The sequence below is a fragment of the Apteryx mantelli genome, chromosome 18 (assembly GCF_036417845.1).
Source record: "Apteryx mantelli isolate bAptMan1 chromosome 18, bAptMan1.hap1, whole genome shotgun sequence".
In the NCBI taxonomy this organism is placed as follows: domain Eukaryota; kingdom Metazoa; phylum Chordata; class Aves; order Apterygiformes; family Apterygidae; genus Apteryx; species Apteryx mantelli.
This window is the reverse complement of record NC_089995.1, coordinates 2,638,894-2,666,773: the sequence shown is the minus strand read 5'-3', so window position 1 is coordinate 2,666,773 and position 27,880 is coordinate 2,638,894. Positions and strand designations below refer to the sequence as shown.

The 27,880-nt window shown below is 44.1% G+C and overlaps 1 protein-coding gene across 1 annotated transcript; it reads right to left on the bottom strand.

Moving 5' to 3' along the window:
• Positions 1-159: 159 nt before the first annotated feature.
• FAM83C (family with sequence similarity 83 member C) lies at positions 160-27,369 on the bottom strand. The gene is made up of 4 exons (XM_013961535.2): positions 26,740-27,369; positions 17,435-17,602; positions 13,415-13,539; positions 160-1,443 (listed from the first exon to the last, which is right to left on the bottom strand). Exons 1-4 carry the CDS (start codon positions 27,295-27,297, stop codon positions 597-599), a joined length of 1,698 nt encoding a protein of 565 aa, XP_013816989.2. The 5' UTR covers positions 27,298-27,369; the 3' UTR covers positions 160-596.
• Between the last annotated feature and the right edge of the window lie 511 nt (positions 27,370-27,880).

The window sequence follows — 27,880 nt, the reverse complement described above, 5'->3', positions numbered from 1 at the left end:
CGTGTGTGCAGATGCTGCCCATATGCACACACCACCCATATCCTCCCAGCATGGCACAGCTCGGCATAGGCAGCTCCTGGCCACAGGCCCAGAGAGGCCCTGGCCAAGCTCAGGGTGCTCACCTCCCATCAAGGGACCGAACACAGCTCTTTCCACCAGAATATCTCCTTTATTTTTAACAAAGTTACCCTGCCTTTGACCATTTCATTTGCAGCAAATGCCTACATGGAGAGGAATTGCTGAGTATGAAGAAAACCTGGGTTCATCCTGAAGACATCAGTGGTCAAACAGTTTACAGTTAGAGCAAAACAGCTTTGGGGAAAATGGGTAAAAGGAAGTAGAAGTGTGGATTTTTTCTTTTTCTCTCCCTTACCACCATCTTGTAATTGAAAATATAAATTGTATTTGCTAATCCCATCTGAATCAGTAATCTGCACACATAAGAGACTGCAGCATAGCACAGATACCTTTCAATAGAAACAAGACTAATTTGCCACCCATATTTTGACTTCAAGCACCAGATATGATGATTGATAGGGAAAAACAACCACTAGTAAATGAGATGAAAGGACATCTCAAGGACTACAAGAACCAGGTCAGAGTTCAAATCGACTGTGTATGTGTTTAGATTTTAACTTGTTGTATTTGGTGATCAGATCCAGCTTACTGTGCCCAAGAGTCATTCTCTTCTCAGCCCCATACACACTGTTCTTTTCCATCAGCATTTCCTCACTGAGTTTATCACAGCAAGGAATTGCAGCTTTCTTCTCTCGTTTTAGCTGGTTGTATGGAGGTATGAGGTCCAATTTCCCTTGTCCAGGACTCTGTCTTTTTTCCATCCCATAAAAATTGTTGTCATTGTCTGATGTTGGTTCCCTGCAGGTAACAGTGGGCCCTTTCTGGTTCTCACTTGTGCCGTTGCTATTGGCACCCTCCGAAAGGGACTGCAAATTCTGCTCCTGTCTCAGCAGGGAGTAGAGATTTGGTCTGTGCTGCATGGCTGGGGTGGATTTATTTGGAAGACTGTGAGAGGAGTGTGGTGGTTCCCCTTGTTGCTTAGAGCAAGTAGGCTTCAGAGACGTGTCTTCCTTGCCCCTTTTACTAGCATAATCAGGGCTCAAATCTTGCTTTTCCTGCTGTACTTTGCAGGTGGAGATTTTCAGAAAGGGAGACATTTTTATGGTTCTGATGCTTACATTTGAGAGGCTGCTTGAGGGGCTGGAGGTTTCAGCATCATTCACCTGGTCAGCTTTTAAAAGGGATTCAACATCCTTTGAGGTATTCTGAGAAGAGGGCCATGTTCCAGGATCTGGCACGCAAAAGTTAGTCACTGCTTTGGATTCGGCATACAAGTACCGGAATTGCTTGTCAAAGTCTTCAACAATTTGACCACGGAAGTGGGTCACCAGGCTGGTGTGGACTTGGCTGCAAAGCCAGGTGAAACTGCAAGAAAAGAAGAAAAAGTGCATATAACACTTGTTAACAGAGTGATGTGATACTTAATATTGATTTTAGCATTTGAATGATTTCTTACCTCTCAATTATGTCATTAAATTAACACTTTCTCTGAAGTATATGTCTGAGATTACTTTTGGAGATGGATGTACTCATTACATAATTTTAAAAAACAACCCCTAAATGATCGTTTAATTGTAGATCAGAGACTGGCATTTTTCAGCTCAGTGGTTTAATGAATTGTATGAAAATATGAACAAGAAATCTCCTGTACATTGACTGTAAGAGTGTAGAAACCAATAAAACATTAACAGCAGGTTTTCCTTAGCCTTATGAAGGGTGTAAAACAGCAATTAGTCCCTGGCCAAAAGCACAGCACCGTGTTTCAGTCCTTCCTTTTCTTCTATCAAGAAGACATGCCTATACTTCTTTTCCGGTGGCACCTGCTTTTGGTGCGTGGCAAGTCCAGTCCCTGCTGTCACAGTAAAATGTCTTGGGATCCCTTTCAGTAGCTTGTTATGCTCCACCTTAAAAACGAATTAGGTTTTGTCCCAGCTGCTCCTGCTGGAAGGATATTACCATCATCTATTGTTCTCAGGGAGAAGAACTTTCACTAATTGCCAGCTGCGTTTTTTCCTCATCTGTGTAATCCCACTTGTTCTTTGTGCCAGAACTGTAACTTAAATAGCTCCCCCCCTGTATATCTACAGATAGTAACCACATTTCTCCTCCTAGTCTTCATTTTCCTAGATTAAACAGGAAAACTCCTCTCATACAGTAGGCTCCCCAGCCTCCTGGTCATCCCAGTCATTGGCTTTTTCTTTTATTCTTGCTATAGTCAAACCAGACTAACAGAATAATTGTGTTAATAAATAAAATAGAACCTTTGCGGGTGGAAGCATCTCATTAGGGCTGCATTATCAGCTGCTAAAGCAAGATGCTGACAGAGGCAAAAATATGATGAAATCACAGAAGCTACAGGAGAGCAGTCATAATGGGAAACTCCAAATATTCTCAAGTAAATAGGGTAAATGTCATTTCAGGACACGTTGCTGACACTATGTTTTGGGACCCATTGATGTTTACTTCACAAAACAGCTGTTCGTGAACTTGCTGTAGGAAAAGCAGCTCTTGGCTTGCTCCTGGGCAGTATGCATTTATTATGGTTCATGATGTTATTTTGAAGAAAATAGTATACTTACACTCTGCACCCATCCTGCCCCCAAGAGCAACAAAAAATGAAAAAATCAATACTGTTCTGCTTAATGTCAAGATAGGGAAATTAAGTAAGAATGAAGAAGAAGTAAAAGACTGAAAAAGCCTTTGTGGGTGGCATGAAGACTATTCAAAAACACCATATTGCAGGCTCAAAGCAAATGCATATAGCTGAAAGGAAGGATATAAGAAAAAACAGAAAATAGTTGGGATGGCTAAACGACAGCAGAAGAGAAGCTATTAAAATCAGAAAACCCATCCTTGCAAAAGATTGGGGCACACTTTGCAAAAAGCATAAGAAACAATAATCAGCTCCCTGGGGCTAACACATACTCCATATGTAACAGGAGTGCTCAGAGACTTCCTCTGCATCAGTGTTTACTATACAGGAGCTTGGGAACTTGCCGTGAACCTACCTTCATACAGAACATGAGAGAGGATCAGTCTCAGATTGAAATCTCTGTAGAAGAGATTAGAAAACAAATCAACAAAACAGAGAGTAAGAACTTGGCAGGACCAGGAAGCACCAAATGAATTCAAGAAAGAAATAGGTCAACTACTAACCATGACGTGTAATTTCACACTTGAAAGTGCCTTGGTTAGCAGAAGACTGGAAGATTACTAATATGATATAATTTTTTTAATGTTTCAGATCATTAAGACTCAAATGAACTGTATAAATTAGTAGAAACTCTTCTAAAGAATACAATTAGTGGGCATATCGGTAAATATGATATAATAGGAAAGGTGGCTTTTTCAGAGGAAAGTCATCTCTCACAAAGCTGTACAAGTTATCTGAAGGAAATCCAAGTGCCCAGAGAAGGGAGATTTCATGTAGCCAGTATCTACATTGCCAAAGGCATCTATCCCAGAGGAACAGCCTGGCTCCCATGACAAATGGAATGGTGGTGTTGCCATCCACCTTGCTTAAAACTATTCCCTTTCTACACAAGAGTGCTGTGCCTGCACACCGTAGTGCAGATCCCTGACTCAGTGCCTACCCACAGCCTTTCGCACCCTTCTGTAGCATGGCACAGCTGGCACACTATCCACATGTCTGCACCACCTGCAATCCTGCTGGCGGGCTCCGTGAGAGGGCTGCGCCTTTACATATATGGGCAGTCTCTGTTCAGCAGCCTGCAAGAATATCATGCCTACCATTGCTGCCAGCATTGCTGCTGCTGGTCCTGATACTTCTTCAGCCACTACATTTTCTGCCAAATAGCCTGTGATGCCCTCTCCAGTCCATTTGTTGGCCTGCAAAGCTCTCCAGAAGCATGCTCTCCAGGCAAGCCACCGTTCATCAGAGGCATCATGCTAAGGCAGGTGGGACAGTAGCTCCAAGAGCTTTGGATAAGCCATCAGCCCAGTGCTGGAAACAGCTCAGGTCAATCACAATGGGTGGGGCAGCTGCCTCAGCTGCTGCTGTCATCAGTCTTCCCAGAGTGGAGAGGAGATCCTGGACCTGGAAAACCAGTACCAACTGGTGGCCCTAGGCAGTGCTTCCCATTTGGGATGAGTGGCAGTGCATACAGAGTTATGACACATATGTAAAACCTTTGCAGCTCTCTGAAGGAAGCTAGCACCTACCAGCCAGCATCAGCACAAGGTCTTCTGAGGGCCCCTGTTGATGGGGAAGCTGAATATCATCACCATCTGGAGTATCACCAGCTCTGACCTTTATCAGTCATGGGGGAACAAGTTTGGAAGTAGCATGGTTACAGCATGTATCTGTGAGGCCATCACAAGACTGTCCACTTGTTAGCTCTGCATCACAGACATACCACCTGCAGAGGGGCCATGACAGGAATTCCTCTCACCCTGGGGTGTTTCCCCACATTTCAGTGATTACAGCAGCTGCAGAGGATACCACCCAAAACCCTACAGCACCACTGAGGATAATTTATGGCCACTGCAATGGGCATAATAGCATCTCTGAGAGCTTCTTTTTATACCCTCACACCAGGCACTCACCTTCCAGCCATGAGTTTCAATGTGTGGAGTCTAATACTTGGTGTTGCGGCAGCTGCCGCCTGCGTGCTCTGACTGTGGGCTGAGGGGCTGGTTCAGAATGGCCACAGGATGCACACACATACAGCTTTGCTCACGCAAACTCCCCAGGGCCACAGCACACTCAATGGGTTGACCAGCCTCTCCTCCTTTGGAGGAGGCTTGCATCCCTCATGCTGTGAGCATCATCGCATGAGCTGTGAGAGGACACTGACCAGCCATGTGGAGGATCATGCCTGCCAGTCCTCACTCGCCCAGCCTGGCACCACTGTAGCTACGCAAGAGGCCACATCTGCCCTCCTACTTCAGACTGGCTCTCGCGTGGTCTAGCAAGAACATCACAACAGCTGCCCATCAAGGCCTCTGCCTCACTTTCAGCAGCAGGCAAACAGGAGGTCTTGCTTATGCCTTCCTTCCCTCCCTGGACCCAGTCACTTCCAGCTTCTGTCTCTGCCTCCTCCCAGCACCCTCTGACCTGGGTACTGCCTCCCCACAGCAAAGCGTGAGACACACACAACTTTTCCCTCCCATCCACATGAACTGTCCTTTCCTTTGTAAGGGAAGCATCCTCAGAGCCATGAATACACTGCCCTGACCTTATAACTGTCCCCACCACAGAAGACTCTTATGGCTCTTCCCCCAGTCCAAGCGTTATTTTACCCCAATTTCCCATGCCAATCCAATAGGGACCTGCCCACTCCAGGTCACTGTAGGCCCTGGAAGGAAGCATCCAAGCTCCCCAAGGTATATGGTCTGACAGCTCTGGACTTGTGTCAAGGCACAGCTCTCCTCATAGCCATAACACGGGTTTCCATGGTAGGACGATGTGGCCATGCCAGTCATTGCTATACCCATTACTGCAGCTGCATCCTAGCCCTGTGCCATCTGATGCTTGTTCTTAGGCCTCCAGTGGGTCATGGGACAGCAAGAACTGAGCTCTTATGTCTTGGTATGAAACAGGAACACCAGGGACATCATAGGCCTTGGCAATACCTGACAAGACACAGTACACAGCCCTGTTGCCCAAACCCGTCCTTCTAGAGACAACTGCATAGCCTGCAACAGTGGTGAGGAGGCCTTGGCCAGATGCCTGTCCCAACAGAAGTGCTTGGACAGGAAGAGCAGTGACAGAGGGGGGGAAAAGCCGATCATACAAAACAATGAAGGTCTTTTCCTCCATGAGTGGCATGGAGGAAATAGCTAGGGAATGCTCATTCTCGATCTCTTCTGGTATAAAGATGAGGCATTAAATGAAATTAACTGGTGACAAATTCAATACAGACAAGCAGAGATACTTCCCTGCACAACACAACACACAGGCAAGCTGTGAAACTCCTCACTGCAGGGCACTGTGGATGCTAGGAGTTCACATGTGTTCAAAAAGCAGTAGGACTTTCCTGCCATTAATTTTTCCATAACGGACTATTGCTTATGGAGGTACCATCTCCAGCTCTGGATCACCCTGAGGCACAAATTGGTGGAATCTGGGAAAGTATCTCTGTAGGACAGAGACCATCTCCTTCCCTAACTTGCTCTCAGACACTCCTGAGCAGTAATCTTCCAGGAACACTTGCAGCGCTGATTTCGGCCAGCAGATGGAGCTGAAACATCATCTCCGAGGAGGTTGGAAACGTGGTCCGAGAAACACCACAGTCTGGCTGTTCTGCCAAAATATTCCCATGGCCCGATGCTCCAGCTTGTGTTGAGCACAAGTGACGAGAACACCGTGCAGTATTTCAGAGGAAGTGTCAATCTCAAGAGCACTTTTGACAACAGTTCTTCCCTCTGTCCCCATGGAAACCTGTGATACAGTCTAAGGCTACAGTTCCTCCCATAGCTGTACTGTGCAGGTGACCTGCAGTTAGTCACACTTAACTTCTCTCAAGCCTCAGCTGCTTCCAGCTGATGAGACCCCAGTGTACAACAGAAGTTGTTTTACTTTTTTTCAGTAATTTCTATTTTTCAGTTTTATCACTTTTCTGTCACTTTGGCTCTCAAGGACATTCTTTCTTTTTTTTCTTTTTTTTTTAGTGTCTGCTACACTAGTAAATACCTTCACATCATTCACTCTGTTACCTTAAAATAGCACCTGAAGAAACATACCATTTCTTCTGGTGCCCAGAATGATACTAAATAACTAGATGTGATTATATTTAGTGTTTTAGATTATTCCTTTGTCTGGATTTTTCAGTTAACCCTGTTTTCTCATTTTCATGGTTAAAAGGAAAAATAATGGTAAAGAAGGAAAACAAAGGGAAATATTTAGCCAAAAAGACAGAAAAGTTGAGGAGTCTAAACTAATTGACCTGCAGCTGTTTAGGATAAATCACTGAGCTTGGTTCGCAGATTTAGAAAATCTTCCAAAAATATGCCTGATTCATACAAATGGGCAGTAATACATCCAAATGACTTCACCTTGCCAAGAGTATTTTGGAGAATAAAAAGGGCTTTACAAATATATCAAGGAAAATGTCTACATAGAGAACAACAGCATCAACATGGGGGGCTCAATATGAAAATGTCAATAAGTACACTTCTCTTGCTGCATGTATGTAATACTGCCTATAGGGCTCATAGGTGAGAAAATCTGGGGACTAGAGAAATAGCTAGAGATTTCAGGCATGATTTGAGCATGTGTTTGAAGAGAAAAGAGTCTTTTCTTACAGTTGAAGAATTAAAAGGCACTTACTGAATACCTGAATAGTGAAGAACTGAGTAGGAAAATCACCTCCTGCAAGAGAGGCTGTAGAGAGACTAGATATCTGGGTTCACTGTCAGCACAGAAGGATGTATTGAAACTCTAGACGGATTTAGCATCTTGGCTCTGATGCTATCCAATATTTTCACTGGCAACCTAAAGGATGGAAGAGTGCGTGCTTATTAAACTGGCAAATCATATCAAATGGAGAGGGATTGCACAGTCTAAAATTTTGACTGAATTTGAAAAATTTTCTGAAAAAATCAGATGTCATTCAGTTGGGAAATATTCAAGGTAAATGTGTTTAGGCAGGCATGATCAGGTGCGCAAATACAGGGTGGAGAATGACCAGGTGGCAGCTCTGCAGAAGATCAGGGGTTAGAGTATGTCTTAAGGAAAACAGTCTGCAGCACAGAGTATGTCTGCAGTGTCACAGTGCTGGGAAACAAGCAATCATCCCAGGGATGTATGAACTGCATTATGGTCTATGAGATCTGTGTAATCCTTTCACTCGACCGCAGCTCGGATGGAGCACGATGTCAGTTTAGGGCAACACATGCTAAGGAAGAGTTTGACCAAGTGGAGACTTCACAAGAAAGCAAAGAAAATTATTAGAGACTTAGGGGGTATCCTCTGAGGAAAAGGGGATGTTGAGTCTGGAAAAGACATGACCGAGGGTCAGCATGGTTTCCATCCCCAAGACATAAAAACCATGCCATAGGGAAGATGCTAAATTGTGTCATGCCCATGGCAGACAGGATGCAGATACAGTCCTGGGTGATTCAATGCTCAGGCAGGATGCCAGCAAAGAGTGAAGGGTGAGCTGCTTGCTGGGATGAAGGATTGCAGAGACGTTTGGATCTAATCTGGGGAGCACTACAGAGAAGACACTGGTCAATGTCTATATAGGTCCCATTAACTCCAAGAGAGATAAGATAGGTCTTGGGGGTAAAATAAAAGCACCTAAGTAGAAGGTTAAAAAAGACCAGGATCTTCCTGGTAGCCTTAATGAAATGATCCCTGTACCATGCTTAGAATGGGACAGAGAAGTAAGAAAGAGCATTTCAGTACATGGTTAAGGAAACTGTGTTAGGGAAAGGATGGTAGATTCACTAGGAACTGGAAAACTATAGGGATATAATCTACAGGAAAAAGCTGGATTCCATCTTAATCTAAATGAAAACTGGCTGCTGCACATTATAATGCAAAAGATATAGGGTGGTTTAAATTAGAGTCTGGAGGAAAGCTGTCATGTGTAGAACACCATACAGTTTGAGATGGCTCACTCTACCTTAGGGATAAAAACATAAAAACTGTATTCTGACATAAGGACAGGAAGGAAATCAATAAAACTTGAGTAATAAATTAGAAACAATGAAAAGCATCCAAACAAATAGAGTTGCGTTTAGAAAGGCTCAGTTGTGAGCAACCGGATCAGATGCAAATATTTACATGCATCTGTACAAATCTTCTGAGCTAAAAAAGTAAATAGATGTTATGAAATATCTGTGCTGAAATGATGACCTTGACACAGGAGGCATCTCAGAAACTTACTGGGCAGAAGAAAATCAAGGAACAGTATAACTGCACAGGTACAAATTATACAGACAGGACAAATAGGGGTTGTGTTGTTGGAGCAGTGGCACAACACATTAAAGAAAAATAAGTCAGATAGATAACAAATGATATATCATAAAATGAAATATGTTCCCTGTGGATTGAAACTCCACTCCCCAATAGGGAAAATATAGTATTAGGACTATACTGTGAACTTTCTGAACAGAGTACTGATTTGAAATATGACATGCAAAGGAAGAGCTGAGAGGCTATGAAGGCAGAAGGCAGAGAAATAAAGGGAGATTCAGTTATATCCCTGTAGAATAGGGGCCTTGACTAGGAGAGCTGCAGCAACTACATTTGAGACATTATAAATGACTGCTTTTTTGAGAAACTAACCAGAAAACCAACAAAAGGAGAAATACTATTACCAGTTCAGAAAGATTCTTTGTAAAGGCCACTCAGCAAAAATCACCATGATGTACTCATATCAAATATTCTTTAAGAAGCAAAATAATCCACAACAGTAATATTTAATTTAAATAAGAAAGTGAGGAATGGTATTTAAAAAAAAAATTGAAAAGAGTAGCCAAAAAGGTTAAATGCTTGAGGCAGCATGAAGATTGTTTAAAGATGCTATATTAGAGGCTCAGAGCACATGTACCTATCAAAATAAAGACATTTAAAAGCATCCAAAAAGTCACTATAGTTAAAAGGTACCATAAAGGAAAATATTAAAGTAAACAGCCTTCAAAAAGTGGAAGTCAGCAATTTTCCAATTATTAACCAGTGAATAACCTATCATTTAAAATTGGACATAGTAGCAGAGGAATGAAAAGTAGTAACTGTGAACCCTTTTAAAGAGCTCCTGGAAAACTACAAACCAGCCAGTCTTATTTCCATACTGAACAAACTGGTAGAAGCAAATAGAGAGTAAAATGATTAGATGCATAAATAACTATAATCATAATGTTGAATACTCAGCATATTTTTGTGGAAGGAAGCCATGCCTCAAAAGACTGTTGCAGTTCTTTGAAGGAGACAGCAAACACAAAGATACATATGATCTGTTTGATGTCGGATACTTGGATTTTCAAACAGATTTTGACAAGGTCATTCACCAAGGGCTCTTAAAGAAGTGATTGTGAAGTATAAAGGAAGGTCTTCCCAAAGAATAATAATTTATTAAAGTTGGGAGACAAATGCTAGTAATAGTTTTAATTTACCCACTGTAATCCCACAAGTTTTACGTTGGGATCTTTGCAGTTCAACATATTCAGAAAAGACCTGGAAAATGGTAGAAACAGTCAATGTCAGAGATCATACATGACAAAATTATCTTGGGTTGTCTAAAGAATACTGGTTAATAAGAAGTTGCAAGAAGATCTTATGGTATAGGGTGAATGAGAGACAAAACAACAGGCAAAATTCAATGTCAATAAATGCAAACTGATGCAAAAACCCTAATTGTCTCTGAAACAACGATGAACTCTCAGATCACATTAAGAGGTCAGGGTCACCCTGGATAGTTCAACAAAAGAATCATTTCAATGTTTATCACTAGTCAAAAAAGCAGACAGACTAGGAGCTGCCAGAATGTGTGCAGAGAACAAGATAGAAGTCATCATTTTACCATTATGCTGAAGTATAGTGGGTGGGGTATCATTGACCACTTCATGCAGTTCTGGTCAACACCTCTCACAAAAGATAGAGATAATGATTAAAGGTCTGGAAGTTCTCCTGTATGGGAAATGACTGAACAGCCCAGGATACTTCAGCTGGAGAAGAGTTGATTCATATGAGGGATTATAAAGAAAGCAGGTGAAATCATGGGTGCAGTCAAGAAAGTAAGTAGGCAACAGTAATTTACTCTTCCCAGGTTATGGGAATTTGGGAACATCAAATATAATTATCCAGCAATAGGCTTAGTGTAAATACAGTGGATCACTTCTTCACACAAAGCATAGATTAAACTGCATAACACATTGCCAGAGGGTATTGTGGAGGCCAAAAACAGAACAACCAGAAAACAATTAAACAGGTGGAAGAAAAGTCTTTTAAGGGAAACCGAGCATAAAGAAGCACATACAACATACAGCCTCAGAGGTCCTGAAACCTCTGATCCTTGTGCATAAGATTGCTGAACTGTAAAACCTGCTACTGGATAAGAACAATGCTTTGTTCTTACACTCTGTCCTGTATCATCCCAGGATACTGGATAAATGATCTTTAGCTTTGCTCAGTAACTATTCTCATCCTTTCAATCTAGCTTTCCCACCTTCAGGGAGAGTAATCTAATTATTTGCTGTACTGCATATACTAGCGGGCTACGGTATACCTAGTAGGACACTCCCCAGATTTCTCCTGTGGAAACTTTTCTGTCCACTATTGAGCAAAATTCCATAAAAACTGGTTCTTATAGTCCAGAACATAAGGTGCTTATTGGGAGGGCAAAGAACCAGATTTAAGGCCATTTTCATCTGATAATTATCTTCCAGAACTTGAGAAATTTCAGCAACACGCATCTAGAAAGAGAGCTCATGACAAGCCCAAATCACTGCTCCAAAACAGCAGAGGGAGGAACTGACCCAGAGAACCAAATCTCTGTTTCAGACAATACTCTGACACTGGGGTACAGGGAAATAAGAGTACCAGATGTTCCTCCAGCTGTGGAGTTCAGTCCAGCAGACACATGCTCAGTTTTAGCCATCCCAAAACTAGCGGTCTCAGTTATCTAATATCCCCTTCCAGTAAATGGAAATGGACAGATATTTCCAGGGGGTGATTCATTCACCCCCATTGTCCTTAGACACTTGTCTTAGGATGGACTAAATTGCCTCCAAAGACACTGCCCTCCATATTGATTATATAGAGACTCTACATAACCAGTTGAGGCCAGGCACTTCAGTTTTATACTGCCAGAGTTTGATCAGGTGAGACTTCCACACCCAGAGATGATGAAGCCAGAGCAGAGGAGAAGGTGCAGCTTGGAGCTGCAGCACAGGTTGAGACACTGGTGGTCTGAGGGTCTGGCAAGCTCTGGCTGGGAGATAGAAGAGAGAGAGAGAGGGAGACCTTGATTACAATCAAGGAGACCTGGTGGAAGGTGGAAAATCTATGATATACAGTATTGCCAGGCGACCAGCGTTACAGAAATAATGGAATAGTCTGTACTGTTAGGGGAGTCGCACTGAATGTGAAGGATAATATGATTTGCAACATGGAAATATTGTGGGACAGATCTACAGATCGAAATCCTAGACTCTAATAATAAAAATATAGTACAAGGACTGTACTCCTGAGCCTCTGATCAGAACAATGATGGTGATCAGACAACATTAAGTGAGATTAGAGAAGCTGCAAAATTAGGACAGATAGTAATAGTGGAAGATTTCATCCACTCTTATACAGACTAACTTAATGCTTCACTAGGATGAGTTGTGGAGAGAAAATTTTTGGAAGCAATAAATGATTACTTCCCAGAATAAGAAGTCTAAATTGTTTGACATACAAGAAAAGATGCTATTCAGGATGTGGTCTGGAATGATGCACAAGACTTAGTTCAAGAGGTAGAAATGGAAGAGCCACTTCGTAATAATGCTCACCACACAATTAGTTTTAACTCTGTAGCGGGAGAGAGTGATCTAAATAAATACAGCACATGGATATTCAAGAAAGGGAATTATGTAAAAATGAAGCAATTAGTCAAAAAACACCTAAAAGGAGCAGTCCAAAAACCCAGGATGATTACAAGCAGCATAGAGGTTGTTCAAAATGCTGTACTGCCAGTCAAGGAATTGGTAGGCCCAATGCAGAAAAGGTGAGGGAAAGGGGATATGATGAAGGTTTGCAAAGTCATGAAGGCAGTGATTTAGAACAGGTATTAACAATCTGCAGCACTAGAACTAGGGACACTCAATGAAACAAGTAGAAAACTGGTTTAGAACAGACAATGAGTTTGGGCAAATTCATGAACAATAGATCCAAAACAGATACTAAAGGGAATAGCTAGGGATGTACTCTCTAACATCCCTAATGCAATGGTTGTGCATGCTATCAGACAACAAGGGAATGGACAGCAGATAGTAGCCAGGTTCGCTGCTCTCCCTAAATAGCATCTCCTATTGCCACTGCTGGAGACAGAACCTAGACTAGGTGGAAAATCTTCTGACCTGGTAGGGCATATTTTACACTTTAAAGAAATGAAGTGATACTCATAGACAGATGGGTCCAGGAAGTGTTAGTGTTGGTAGGCAGTTAATGATATCCAAAAGTTAAGCAGCAAGATAAAAGCAAGAAGATGGGTGGAAGGTAAATCACCAAAATGAAAATGACATATATAAGGGTAAAATGAAGAGGGAGAGCAGGGAGAAAAAGAACAAGAGCTACATTATTCTGTGGGTTTTAACAAGTATTTTGACAATGAATATTTTCATGGTGTCACCAGTCTTTGTTGAAGTAATTGCTGATTTTTCTCACCTGTATGTACCAGCAAGAACTTGGTCACAATCGATCAGGGTAAACTTCTCCAGAACCCGGCCTGCAAATTTCTTGCCTGCTTTGCTGTAGTATATGTCTCCACTCAGACATCTTATGCGCATGTTCTGAAACCAAAGAAGGGAGAGTTGGTAAGAGTTTATGCATTGAACTGAACTGGAATATTCCCTTAGGTATCAATGATGGATTATCTCAAGCTGGAGGTCTACTTCTGAAAGTAGGATGCAGCAAGGCATAAAGTATTTTCTGGCTTTTGCATACCGAAATATTTTGTCACAATGTTGCTTCTGTAAGATAAAAATACCAGGAAATATTAACAAGTTGCACTTAGGTGCAAATGTTGCTTTGAAAAAAATTTGGAGAATCCTAATGTTGTAGATCATTTCTAAATTACATAAGTTATATAATAAGGCTCTCAGTATCTGTCAGGAGCATTTCATAAGATGAGGCATTATTTGCACCTCGGTTGGAGCAAGCAGAAGAGGAGAACAGAGTCACTGGATACAGTTATTGGACTGGTCTATATGATGCAGTGCTAAACAAAACATCTAGTATGTAAATAAATGTACCTAAGGCTTCATCTACACTGACATGCTAGATCATCCCATATTGCACCTTGAGGCCAGTTCCTGGTCACCTGCACTGCTTAGCACCAGCCCATCAAAAGATGAAAACCAGCAGCAGTGTGCTGTGACAGTCAGGATGGTCTGCAAGCACGCAGCTGGTACTGCTTCATCCCTCTGCAGATAGGGTGCCCGTCAGTGGCCAGTGCATGCTTGGGCAGGCCTTCCCTCTGCCACACAGAAGATTTCAGTCTGGCCAGCCACAGCATTTTTCAACAACCAATGCCAGGATGCAGGCAAAAGACAAACTTGAGTAGCAGTGATTTGTCTACAAGTGCTCTCCTCCTCCCCCTCCTCTCAAGGAGGATGAACACGTGTGGGCTCACAGGGCCATCCATATTCAGCCAGGGACTGGCTCACCCAGTCTCTGGCCTCACGTGGGGTGCACAGTACAGAAGTTGTGTCTCAGGGGCGAGGAGCAGGAGGTGGTCACCCTGCTGCAGGCAGAGCTCAACTCCACTCTGGCCAGTCTTCCTCTTCTGTCACAGTCCTTGCAGGTGGTAGGTGAACTTCTTGGAAACAGCTCATCTGCTGGGGAGCTCATTGCAGCAGGGCAGGAAAGGCTTGACTTTTACATCACTCTGAGGAAGTCCCCCTGCCTGTGCAATGAGCACCATTGCTTGTAAGGCTTCACAGAAGCAGCAAATCTCATCCAGTCCATCAAACCCAACAGTCTATCTCTAGCAGTGGTCAGTGGCAGCTAGGGAAGAGTAGGAACAGGGATTTATGATGTTGCCTCCTAATATTATTTCAGCCTCTATTTTCTGCTCAAGGGACTTCCTGAGCCTCTTGTGGTTTGTCTCAGTACTTGTCCAATCTTCTCTTCAGCTCATGTAAACTTTTAGCAGGGACAGAGCTGAAGTTTCACAACCTTTGCACTGCTATCCTCACTCATTACCTTCTTGCATCCCAGAACATGTCATTTGTCACCTAGGGGAAGGGAGAAACTTTTCCCCTTGAGGACAGTCACCCATTGAAACAGGTTACTCAGAGAGGTTGTGCAGTCTCCATCCATGGACATTTACAAGACTACACCAGATAATGGCCTGAATAACTTTGTCTGCTCTCATAGCTGACACTGCTTTGAGCAGAAGGTGTGACTTGATGATTTCCTGAGGTCCGTTCCAATTTGAATTTTCCTATGATCCTATGAAAAGCCACAACAGGTTGCTGAAAAAGAGCAAGATAGACTGGATTCTTGGAGAGCTGTTCCATTAATCCCATTGCTGATCAACACAGGATTTTTTTCTTGCAATGCTGAGGTTTTAGTAATACTAGTTCTCACTGGGATGAGCTTTCTATCCCCCCAGGGAAGTTAAAACCACTCCAAGTAAGGGATATTCCATAGATTTGTCTCTGCAGTATTTCTTCACTCCCTCTATCCTTCCAACAATTTGGTCAGTTTCTGCTACCTTGCTCATTTTTTCCATCCTCTTCTTCCTCTTGTCAATCCAGGCCCCAAACTTTCCAAACAAGATGAGAATCCTGAAGTCTTGCAGGAAAGCCAGACTGCCATGTATCAGTCTCACTTGACTTGGACAGTAGTCTTAGATCCATTAGATGGCTAACTGAAAAATCCAACAGTTGAGTCTTTAGCTCTGACCACTGCCAATGCTTGAAGCACTGCTGCAGGATTTGCTTGTAAAATGTTCTTAGAAGTAAGATGCTGCAGGGTGACTTGCTCCGAATTTCCCAATAAACCCCAAATTGTCACCAATTATCCAAATGGAGATTTACCATCATATCGGTTCTCAACTGAAAGCCAGGAGTAATATATGTATACTCATTCCATTTAGATGTGAATATCAAGCACATATGTTAATGTTGCTTGACACGCATCAGCCTAAAAGGCACTTCGCACTGAAACCTGTGGATGAGTCACTGAATGGGGGAGGGAAGTGTTAATTAGTTACTCAAACACAAGAGATGACATCAGGTTTAACAAAGAGACGTAGACATCTCCATGGATGTAAACCAATGGTAATTTTCATTAAAAACAATGACCAGGCTCTTGGATAAGAAGCAAATAAAAACTTGGAGCGATGAGATTTATCTGGATCCATCAGTTGACTTCACTGATGCAGTTTTTTATGAAAGCAAACATGCTCCAGCATGAAATGGTTTTCTCTAACAGTAGTGCCATCTGAAAAGGCAGGATGAAATAGGTCTGGCTTGTGAGAAACAAGAAAGGACAGAACACCACCAACATGGGAGAAGAAAGCCTCTCTAAATTAAACTTTGTGTAAACAGGTTAAGAGTGAGGAAAAATTAAGACATTTGTAACTGCATCTATTTTGAATGCTGTAAAACATTATTTTTGCCTGTTTCCATAGTCTGTTTTTTAATTAAGAATAGTTTTGAGAAAACTGAATAACCTCCAAGCATCCCCGACCAAGAAGAGGGGAAATCTATGAACTGGGTGGCTGGAAAGTATCAACCCCATGACTCCAGCGAATCCTATTCACCCAGAGAAGGAGCACAAGCAGGAGTACTGGCCTCACAGGACTGACAAATGACATCAAAAGACATCTTCCATTGGTAGGTGGTAACCAGAAGGCTATATGGTGGTCAGCAAGATACTGGGGTGCTCAGGCCTGGGAGTTCCCAAGGGAGCTTATCACATTGACACTATTAGTTTTTATCATTTGCCTGCTCTGGGCACCACGTGTCATTGCTAATGGGCACCTCACTGAGTGGGGAACCAGGCTGTTCATAAATCCCTCACAAATCCAGGTCACAGTCTGAATCACAAGCCTAAAAGCAGATCCTACAATGATACTTTTAACACTTGGTTTCACACTGAGGTTGTGCACCAGGGCCAGGAGGAAATGGTAGATTTTGCATCAGGACTTCACAAGACACTCCCTGCTTCCCTTCCCCACACAGTTATCACACTACAGCAGCTCTGGTCAGAATCTAAAGTTAAGCTGAGGGATCTGAACTAAGAGCAGTTTAAGTCCTGCAATTCAGTGTCCTAGGGGCAGGGACAGAGAGGGGACAAGGAAAGGAGATGATACAGGTCCATGTGAGCAGAAGTTTCCCGGTCTACCTTTGTCTATCTATCCGCACCAGCCCAGCAAAGCTTTTCAGTAAGGTTTTATCTTATTTGCCTTGACCTCACACTTCTAGGGTGTAAAACTGGAATGAGAATCACAAAACACCAAGACACAGGACTAGAAGGGCTCTTCTTCTCCCTCCCCTGTGTTTAGAGACAGAGCTTGACTTCCTAGACCAAACAGCCATGCTCTCTTAGCCTGGGACAGTGGGACAAGGTGGGGCAAGTGGTCCTAGGGACCAGGCAGAGGGGAGCAGCATTTTTTTTTTTTTTAACCAATTCCAAGACTTAGTTATCACATCCAAAGTGTGACTGAAAACTTACTGGGAAGTTGTCTTGAGTGAGAGCCATTTTATTGCACATTTCCACAAAATGCTTCAAGTATTCTTCATCCAGGATCAGGTACACAGGAACATGCCGTCTGCTTGAGGCCTCCAGCAGGTCACACAGTATTTCCATGTCTGTAAACAGATCCATCACAATTGCTATCACCTAGCCAGGAGAAAAGGGGTAGGGGGGTGGATGGGAAAAGAGACTGTTGAAATCACATAACCAAGTGGATTGTGCTACAAACTGTGAATTAAGTCTTCAAACCTCCAGAGTTTCAGGGCAAGTACAGCCAAGAGTGGTGATTGCACCTGGACCATTGTGTTTAATAGTCCTTACCCCACCATGGTAGATAATATCACTCTTAATAACTATGAAGATATTCCCGTCTCATCAATCTGTCATTCACAGAAAGAAATAGCAGAAAGGGTAATGCATGTGCACAGACTCTCAAAATCATTGGTGCAACAAGGATGTATTACCTTAAGCAATTATACGAAATACAAACAGGAAAGCCTGAGACTGACCAAAATCATGATTCAATTGGTATAAGAGTGACTCCATGGATGACTGGCATATTAATATAAAGGAGTATCATTTCTTCAGGAAGGACACACTGTCAGGTAAGGGAGGAGTTATCTCAATCTAGTAGGTACCTGTCCTTGTTCTAATATCTCACCCTAGGGGGAACTACATTTAATCATCGAATAACACAGGCAGAAAGGGACCTCTGGAGGTCATCTGGTTCCCCCATATCCACCTGCTCAAAGCAGGGCCAATGTCACAGTTATATCCAACTTCAAAGTTATACCAGGCTGCTTAGTGCCTTCTCCAGTTGATTTTGAATATATCCAAGAATGGAGATTTCCACAGCCTCTCTGGGTCCCTGTTCTAGTGTCTGACCACCCTCATCGTGAAAAACAATTTCTTAATATGTAATTAGTATTTCTCTGGTTCCAACTTGTGTCCGTTGCCCCTAATCCACTTGCTCTGCACCTCTGAGAAGATTCTAGCTACATCTCCTCTATAAACTCCCATTAGGTGTCTGAAAACAGCAATGAGATCTCCCCTTCTCCAGCCTGAATGAAGAGGTCTCTCGGCCTCTTCTTATCATATGCTCCATATGAGAGCCTGTGACAGTCTCAGTGGTGTTCACTGGAGTCACTCCAGTATGTCAGTGTCTATATCGTACTGGGGAGCCCAAAATGGGCCCAGCATTGCTGATGGGGTCTCACCGGTGCTGAATGGAGGGGAAGGATCCGTTCCCTTTTCCTGCTGGCTGCACTCTTGCCAGCACAGCCCAGGATGTGGACAACCTTCTTTTACACAAGAGCACATGACTGACTCTGCCTAACTTGTCCATCAGGACCCCAGGGCCCCTTCCACAAAGCTGCTTTCTAGGCGGTTGCCCCCAGCATGTCCTGCTGCATGGGGTTATTCCCTCCCAGGGGCAGGGCTGTGCATTTGTCTTTGCTGAAATTATTGACTGTTCACAATTTGGTATTGCCAAAACTTGCTCAGGTTGTACTCCATCCCATCATGCAAGTCATTAATAAAAATGTTAAATAGTATTGGCATGAGTATTGACCCCTGGGGGACACCACTACTCGAACTTTGAACCTCTGATCATCACACTTTTTAATCCAGTGATCTAGTCAGTTTTTACATCCACCTTGTAGTCTACCTATCCAAACTGTATCTTACCAATCTGACTATAAGATGACTATGGGAGATCATGTCAAAGTCCTTGCTAAAGTCAAGGTAAACAATGTCCAGTGCTCTCCCCTCATTCACGCAGCCAGTCATCTCATCACAAAGGCACTCAGGTTGGACAGGCACAATTTGCTATTCATAATTCCATGCTGGCTTTCACAGTCATCTTTTTATTCTTCATGTGCCTGGATATAGCTTACTGAGGTGAGCCTGACTGGCCTGTAGCTCCTCAGTCTCTCCTTCTTGTCCTTCTTGAAGGTGGGTGTGATATTTGCCTTTTTCAGTTATAAGTAACACCCCTCCCTCCTCCCCAATTGCCATGACCTTTCAAAGATAATAGAAGCAGCTTTGCAATGACATCAGCCAGCTGAAAGAAACTGCCTCATAAATAATTTGTGAGGCCTGGCTAACCATCCCGCTCAGCTTTCCTGCCTGTTCCTTCCTTCTCCAGGATGCTCCTCCACCCCCAATACTAACAGTGGTGGCCAACAGATCACAGCTGTCACTGCGTAAATAAATAAAGTGGAAGAGAACATAGCCATCATTATACTGGGGATTGCCCATACATCAGCGGACCAGAAAGATCAAATGGATGAAATCTATTATGGGCAATGGGCTGAGTTATCCAGAGCTCAGGCTTTTGTGGCAAGGAGGAATCTTTAACTGTCCAGTCATCTTTTGGCAAAGAAACATAGCAGGACAGAGATGCCTATCAAACCCTTGGAATGCAGTAGTGACAGCTTTTCATATGAAAGATGAAGAAATAACTAATGGGAGAGCTCTTCTCGACTTGACTCTGTCCATAAAAAGGTAGATATTCTAAAGCGTCTTGGTGAGAGCAACCATGAAGAGATAGTTAACAATCCTAAGGGTATGAAGAAAAAATAATACTAAAATTAAAAAAATGTATTTAAAGAGCTGTCTCAATAAACTGAAGAACTGCAAGATAAGGTCTCCAAGGGAGGAGGTTTAAAATGAAGAAGTTAAAGAGAACTAGCAATTCTTTAAAGAATGAGAATGAAGGCGACAATGGCAATCCAACCTATTGTGGAAGAGAGTTTGAATGGAAGGTAAGAGACCATCTTGGCTAAACGACCTCTCCAAAAACTAGAAAGAAAAATACAGGAAATGGAAAGTAGGTCATGAGAAGTATCTAGTACTAGTAAGTTGTCTCAGAACAAGAAAATTTAAAGTACAAAATGACCTGCAACCAGGACAATAGATCAAAGGAGATCAGCCATAAACAGAATAAGATGTGACTGGAGAAGCTGCTCCACTCTTCCACATAGAGTGACAATGCCAGAAAACAACAGCAAGAAGGTTGTTATTTTGATCAGAAAGTGACAGCTGTGATCTGTTGGCCACCACTGTTAGTATTGGGAGTGGAGGAGCATCCTGGAGAAGGAAGGAACAGGCAGGAAAGCTGAGCAGGATGGTTAGCCAGGCCTCACAAACTTCACTCAAGGGTGCTCACAGAGTGGTCGGGTAACCTAGACCTCAAACCATTAACAGTTAATATTGAGATCTCAGTGAAGATGGTAACATGCTGGGAGACTGAAAAAGGTAAAGTAACCAAGGAATTACAGACAGGCCAGCTTCATTTCAAAAGCTGAAAAAATACTGGAACTACTAATCAGGTATGTTAGTCCCAGTCCTTACGATGTCTTAGCAGTAAATAAGATAATTGTTTGGTACTTGTAAGTTGTTTGTATAACTTTGCTTTCAAGTTTCTGCACCTAGTAGAGGATGCCCCAATAAAGATGACCCAACATTTCAGGGAAGCTCCAATGGCCCTATTTGCTCTCAATGTACATGCCCTGCACTACACCTGGTGTGCAAAACCCATGACAGAGCTTGTCCCTGCTGCCCATAATGCATCCTGCAAGGAGGTGGGAAATCTGTTTTTGAAAACCTTTTCTGCCTGTGTTAGAGCATGGCCATGAATACAAATCTCTGTGGTCTGAGGTACGTGTGGAGCAGACTCTGTGGGGTGAGCTTTCTTCTGCCACTTCTGCTCAGCTGCTCCTCTTTGAATAAAAATTTAAATGCTGATGATGGCTGTGAGACTGACTCTTATGTGTGCAGTGGTTCAAACTTTAAACTAGGCACTGGCTGAATCAGGTTCATGGGTCTGACCTGGAATAGTGGCAGGAAAGAGGAGCTCAGAGTATCACTGAACCGGGGATGTGGGGACAGGCTCACATCTCTGCTCCCGATCCACAGGTTGGCCCCAATGGCCTGGCAAACGGGGTAGCTCTCCTGCTCTACACTTTGCTGTGGGCAGAGCAGGGGGCTGTGCCTGCCTCAGTGTGCTCTCTTGGCTCATCCTTTGCTTAGCACACTGTCTCCTCTCAGCCCTGTGCTTCAGCTCTGCCTGTATGCACAGACTGCCGGGAGACCCTCTGCACCTGGGCCATGGCAGCAGAGGGCAGGAATGCCCAAAGGTTCCCCTCTGAGATGCCTGTTCCCTTGTGGATTTAGCCCTTTGCAGATGGGCAAGATTTCTTGGCTCCATCTGGATTGTCCCCGAAGACCATCCCTGTGAGGTCCACAAGGCAGTCTCTGCTACATGATCTCCCAGATTCAGTCCATCTGAATGCCCACAAAGACCCAGCAGTGTCCCCAGCCCCCAGCCCTTGAGGCAGGACATCCTGGCAGGCCTAGGACTCGTCTTCCCTCCCTGGCATTCATGCAAGGGCCTGGATGTTCTCTCCTTTTTGCAGGAGACCCCCTTAGCCCACCACAGCAAGGTTTGGGGGAGCACCTTCCTAGAGGTCAGGGCACTCACAGGTATCCAAGCAGGAGGCTAGGCAGCTGTGAGAAAGCAATATACTTCTCCTCCTCAGCAAGAACTAAAAAACATTCCTACTGTCCAGGCCAAAATCACCTCTCCTCCACCCTCTGACCCCAGTCCTGGGAAACACAGGCCTCAGAGCTTGACTCCCAACAGCCGGGGCCCTTGCCAGTGTTGTCTTCCCAGAAGCCATATAAGGCTCCAGCAAACCATCATCCCCTCCTGAAATCCCAGCATCCAGCATGAACAGCAGAGTCAGCTCCTGGGAGGAGGGCTCTGAAAGCAGCAAGAGAAACATATTTGGCTTCCCAAATTAACTCTGCTGCTGGGCCATAGACATTAGGTACTGCTGAGACCCACAGAAAGAGCAGGACTTCACTACGTCTTTCTGTATTGGCCTTCAGCCAAAGACCAAGGGCTGTAAGACCAGGCAATTTAACCAAGTGACTTTTATGGGCTACCCATCTTCTAATGTGGAAGCACCAAGAAAAAACAATAGCCCTTGTACAGGGCCCCAGGCAAGTCCCTCTCAGCCACACTTGCCTCACAATATCCTGGCTCATCCGAGGTTTAGTCCTGGGGCAGGCCTGGCCCTAGAGACAATCTAAACTTGACTTGAAAAGTCAATACGATAAAGGAGTTCAAGAGAGAATGAGGCTCCTTCAGCCCCAGACTCTCTGGGCTCAGCTGCGCCATGCATGCCAGGTGTGCACAGAAGGAACACGTCAGTGGGCTTGTCTCCACCGGTGCTTACAGGCTTTGACAGTGCTTGGGGCTGTTGTTTGTCCAAAAAAGGCACAGCTGGTTCCTGGTGCTCGCTGTGGAAGGGATGAGGCCAGGCAGGCACTAGCATGGCTGCGTAGGACAGTCCAGGTGACAGAGTCACCTGTGGTGCCCCGCGCCCCAGGCTGTGATGCAGCTCGCTGCCAGGCAGATCTGCATCTCCTGGCAACCTCATGGTAGCTTTCTGGCACCCAGGCAGCAGGACTCTGGCTTGTGCAAGATGGGTGGAGCCCCGTGCGATAGTCAGACTCATGTTTTCCAAAGCGGGTCTTTGCTTACCATTGGGAGGTGGAACAAGCTCTGGCTCTGTTCACGGCCTCTTCACGTGTGATCCTTCCACAAGGAGGGATTTGGGTAGGGTTGCTCCTGGTGGTGCTGGCAAGCACCCACAGCTGCTGCTGGGGCAAGGAAGCGGGAAGGCTGGCAGCCATGCTTGAACTGCAGTTTGCAACAAAGGGCATCGTGGTGGGGTGAGAGGGCAGAACGTGCCCTGCCATGGCCTCATGCGCTGGAGGAGCAGGCACCCTTGCCAGGACACTCCTACAGGCTGGGGGCTGCTCATACTAAGCCTGTGTGCTGCAGGACAACCAGAAGGGCCAGTCAAATCAACATGTCCTCTTGGTAAACAAAGCAGGCAGCTCTTACAGTAGCCCCAGCTGGACACAAAGCCAAGAGACCCTGGAAGTCTTCCCCTTGAAAGCTCCTAAGAAGGCAGTATTGTCACAAAAGCAAGGTCTAAAATCCCAAAGATAATTCTGAACAGATCTATACAGCACTAGAAGTAACTAAATACCATTTCCAGCTCAGGCTCCTGACAACTCATCTCATGTTTAAAAAGCCTTAGGCATTTAAGTCAATCTGGCCTTATAAACCTGAGCAAAGTACATCCAATGCTTTCAGCCCCTTGGCCTCAGTGGTGGGAGCCGCATGGCTGGGGCTGGCTCAGAGCCTCCCTGTTCATCACCCTGTGCTCGTCATGCTCATCACGGCCTCCAAGCCCGCAGCCAGTCTTGGCAGCCAGGACACCACAAAGACACAGCTGCCCCACAGGCTCTAAAAAATTCACACCTTGCCATTGTAGGGTTAAATCATGACATTTCTGAATCCACTTCTGGAAACTCACAATTCAGCAATTACTGCAGTCATCACTTTGGGAATTACAGCACTTACCAGCATCCAGTTGGGGTTGCCATCTGTCTGGTTTCTAACCAGCACAGCTGGTTTTACTGGTATTTGCCAATAGCAGTGTGGTTTTGGTCATTACCGTAGTGTTGCCATTTGAAGCAATACGTTGCTTCCCTGGGGACCATCAAAGACCCTTCTACCATTGCATGTAAATGCAGACATGCAGCCAGTGTCAGAGTTGCACAAAAGGGGGGAAAAAGTAGTATGAACAGTTCAAAATAGCTTGGAGCTCATCCAACACAAGTAAATTGTAATAATATTAACAAATTAAGGCTAAGGTGTGGCTGTGCTGCATCTTCTTACGTCTGCAAAAACAAAAGCTCAAATCTGAAAATATATCTTCAAAGACAGCTGGTTAAATACAGTAAAGTAGAAAGACAAACCACACCAGCAAAAGGTACCAATAAAACAAATGCCCATTTTGATGATTTGTCAGTACAAACACGCTGTTGCAAAATACGTCAGCTTATGTTGTTCAGTATGACTGTACAAAAGAAAACAGCAAACAACATTTCAGGATGCACACCTTCCTGACTACAGGACCCAGGAGAAGTATTCTGGGATCTCAATACCTTTCCCAGATCCCACTGGCAGGCTATCCCCCTTTTATTTTAGCTGTAAGCACCTAAGAGAACACATAGGAGGAATGCAGGGAGAATTTAAAGTCTAGTGCAGAAAGCATCTGAGCCATTGCACTGCAAAAACTGCAGTTCAAAAGTGAAAAGCAAGTGGTTCTCTGTCGGGTTGCTACTGCCACTTCAGACAAAAGATGTTTTTAGCTCTGGTTCTCTTTTGACATTAAAAACTGTACAAGTAATATTCTTTTGGATGTTCTGACAAGCAAAATGACTCAGTGAACTAATTAAAGATGTGTAACTGGGGCTGTGACTGAGCTGGAACTGCTGTCATACATAGAGTTAATCATGGGAAGCATTGGCTAGATCTGCTAAACCAGAAGTCAGTAAAACACCAGTAATGAACCAATAAGATTGTTTAAAGCTCATTATTGCATTTTACACAACACAGTCAAAAACGCTGCATGAAAATTTCCAGCTTGAACATAAAGGGTTGAAGATTCTCTGTGCTTTCCCAAGCCAAGCAAAAAAGGGTGAAAACACTCAAAATGTACAAGAAAGCACCTCTGTGAGTGCTTACTGCCTGGCAACCTCTCTGCAGCTATTGGCAAGTTTGTGTGAACTGAGAAAGCAATAAGATATTTTTCATGTGGTTTAAGAATCAGGGTGCAACAGGCTGATTAAAACATCATCAGAGATCCAGGACATGCGCTAAGCGACAAGGGGACATTTCTTCAGGAATCATTTACTTTGTGTATTTGACCATGACTATGTCTTAATCCCTGTTTCTGAAAATGATGCAACAAGTGTCACAGGACTTTTCAGACTGTTTAGGATGTCATAAATCAGGTGCTTGCAAGGACAAACAAAGATTTTTGTGGCTTACTTCCTGAACAAAACTTCCCATATTTGCCTACAAAGGCACATTCAGGTATTAAGCAATAGCTGCTTACAACTGGGCAATAGCTTATGTTGCAAAATGGTCTTCTGTTGGTTAAAAAAAATAAAGATCCCCATTTACCTCATTGTCATGCCTGACCTTCAATGATATGTGGTTGTTCAATGATGTTATGAAGCTGCACAGCAATCTGAGCTGCTGCATGGCCCCAGTTTGATCTGCTGGCGACAGCCTAACTGTGTTTCTCAGAATTGCAGATGGTGATAGAAGATAATGCTTTTGTTTGATCTGCCTGGAAATGGCTTGTGTTCTTGACACAGCTGAAGTCCAGGTTTAACAATTCTTTAGTCCCTGCTTTCTGTGCTATGTAGTAATGGATTTAAGGGGTGACTGTCAAGTTAAATAAGAAACTAGTAGAGTGATAAGAGAAATTGCCTAGGAGCTGACTGATTAAAAGTGAACTTTGCACTAAAAGTTAACTCAATATCCCTATTCTATTGAAATAGCACAAAAGAAAATGAATGGGGAAAACATGAAAAGAACCATAAAGAGCAAAAAGGTAATAAAAACTGAAAATGTGTCTGAGATACAGCTGTCTGAGTTGCTGCTTAGTACATAGTATAATGGCAAAATAAAAAGAAACAAGAAGTAAGGAGCATAATTTAGTGAGCAAATACACATCAGGATTGTGCTTGATAGGCAAATATTGTCAGTCTTTATTGCATCTGAAACCTGGCAATCCACACCCAGCAGAAACTGCATGACAGGGCAAAAATGGGCTCATCTTATTCAAACTCAGAGAGTCACCGACATCAGGGCTAGAAGATACGGTGATGTAGTCTAACCTACTACAAACCATAGGCAGGGACTTGCAGTCCCACGTGTTCAAAGTTTATTCAGATCCTATGTTTTCCCATGGCAGCTCACCAGTGCAATCCTCTTGCCCTACTTAACATCACGTCCATGGGTCGAGATAAGCCCTGGCCTTGCAAGCTCCCTGGTGGAGGGCAGAATGGGTCTGATGGTGCACGCTTGGCAGCTTAGGACAGTTGAGCGTTAACGCTGCACACCCTGCCACTTGCTTTGGACCTTGGTACCATGCTCTGCATACGTGCAAATATAGATGCAGAGTGCCTTAAAGGGCACTGCCCACATGACATGAAATCCCAGGTGGAAAGAAGTTACAAGAACAGAAAGGAGCAGGAACAGTTACAGATCTGCTAGAAAAACAGCAATCACACCATGCCAGACATCTTAGACAGCAACAACAGTTTGGTACTGTCGTGGGAACAGCCACCAAGACGCAGGTGCTGTGGTACAAGAACCTGCTCAAGGGACGCAGCTCTATACATACCGTCCGTGCCTGGCTGATCAGGGACCGAAGGAAATCCTTAATGCTGTTAGCCTTGTTTCTTTGAAAAACCACAGTGGCTTTAGTCTGGCCTGACATTGTGAAGAACGGCATCCCTGGCCACCCCAGCTCCAGCTCTGGGGGATGCACATCAGACATAAGTGGAAAGTAGGTGCCAGATGTTAGCTCAGAGTAGAGAGAAGACCTGTCTTCAGTGTCCATGTCAGCAGAGTTGGTCTCTTTTTCTTTCAAGGCACTGGGTTCTGGAAAGCTTTGGCTTCTCTGATGGTTCATATATTCCATGTCCAGGGTGGAAAGAAAAGGCAGCTCCCGTTCCTCAGCAATGGCACACAGGTAGCCACGTTCCCCCTGCTCAAGAAAGGCATCTATGGCGAGCCTAGCTGTTTCACTATGCTGGAGCACCAGTGGAGTGGTGGGCTCTCTCCACCATGGCTTCTTCAGCTGCTCTAGACGGCTCTTCAGTGGCCCAGACACTACTTGCTGGCCCCTGTAGCTGCGATGGAACTGGGGCCTTGCTTCTACTGCTAGGTAGTTGAACATTACCAGAGCTGTTGATGCTAAGAAGTGCCTCTCTAGCTGGATTAGTCCTCTGGCAGATTCCAGGTCTTTCCTGACCTTCTCTTACTCTCCTGAGCTGTCTCCCAACAGGTTCCTTCAGAATTCAACATGAGTTCCACTCCTCCGCTTGGGAGATAATCACCAGGTACGGCCTCCTACTCTGGGGGAGGAGCTGGCCTTCCCCAGCTCCCTCACTCAGCTTCACCAGCCACACTCCAGATATTCAGTGCTTAAAGTATCCCTTTTGCAATGGGAGGGAGACCAGCTCTTCAATCTGCTCCTTCCCTTTCCCTGTAACTGATTCATGCACTGCCCTCCCCTTCACTCCTATGACGTTCCCACCTTTGGCCAAGCAGGCTCTAACCTGTTTTGTCCCTCATTGCGCTCACAGTGGAAATGCAGATGTTGCAACTTGTTCCTGCTTGAAATCTGTTCCAAATCAAACATGCTTCTCAGTGGCAGTTATAATGAAATACAAATATCCTGAGCAGGTAATGAGACTAGGCCAAGAAACTCATTCATTCCTGAACCATAGCTACTGGTTCCTGTTCAGCATTTCCTGGGA

Coding starts and splice junctions, on each gene's coding strand:
- FAM83C (XM_013961535.2), bottom strand. CDS start 27,297: ATGTTCAACTACCTAGCAGTAGAAGCAAGGCCCCAGTTCCATCGCAGC. Junction 13,540..17,434: donor TCACTCAAGACAACTTCCCA/GTAAGTTTTCAG, acceptor CTTTGGTTTCAG/AACATGCGCATAAGATGTCT. Junction 1,444..13,414: donor GTTCTTGCTGGTACATACAG/GTGAGAAAAATC, acceptor CTTTTCTTGCAG/TTTCACCTGGCTTTGCAGCC.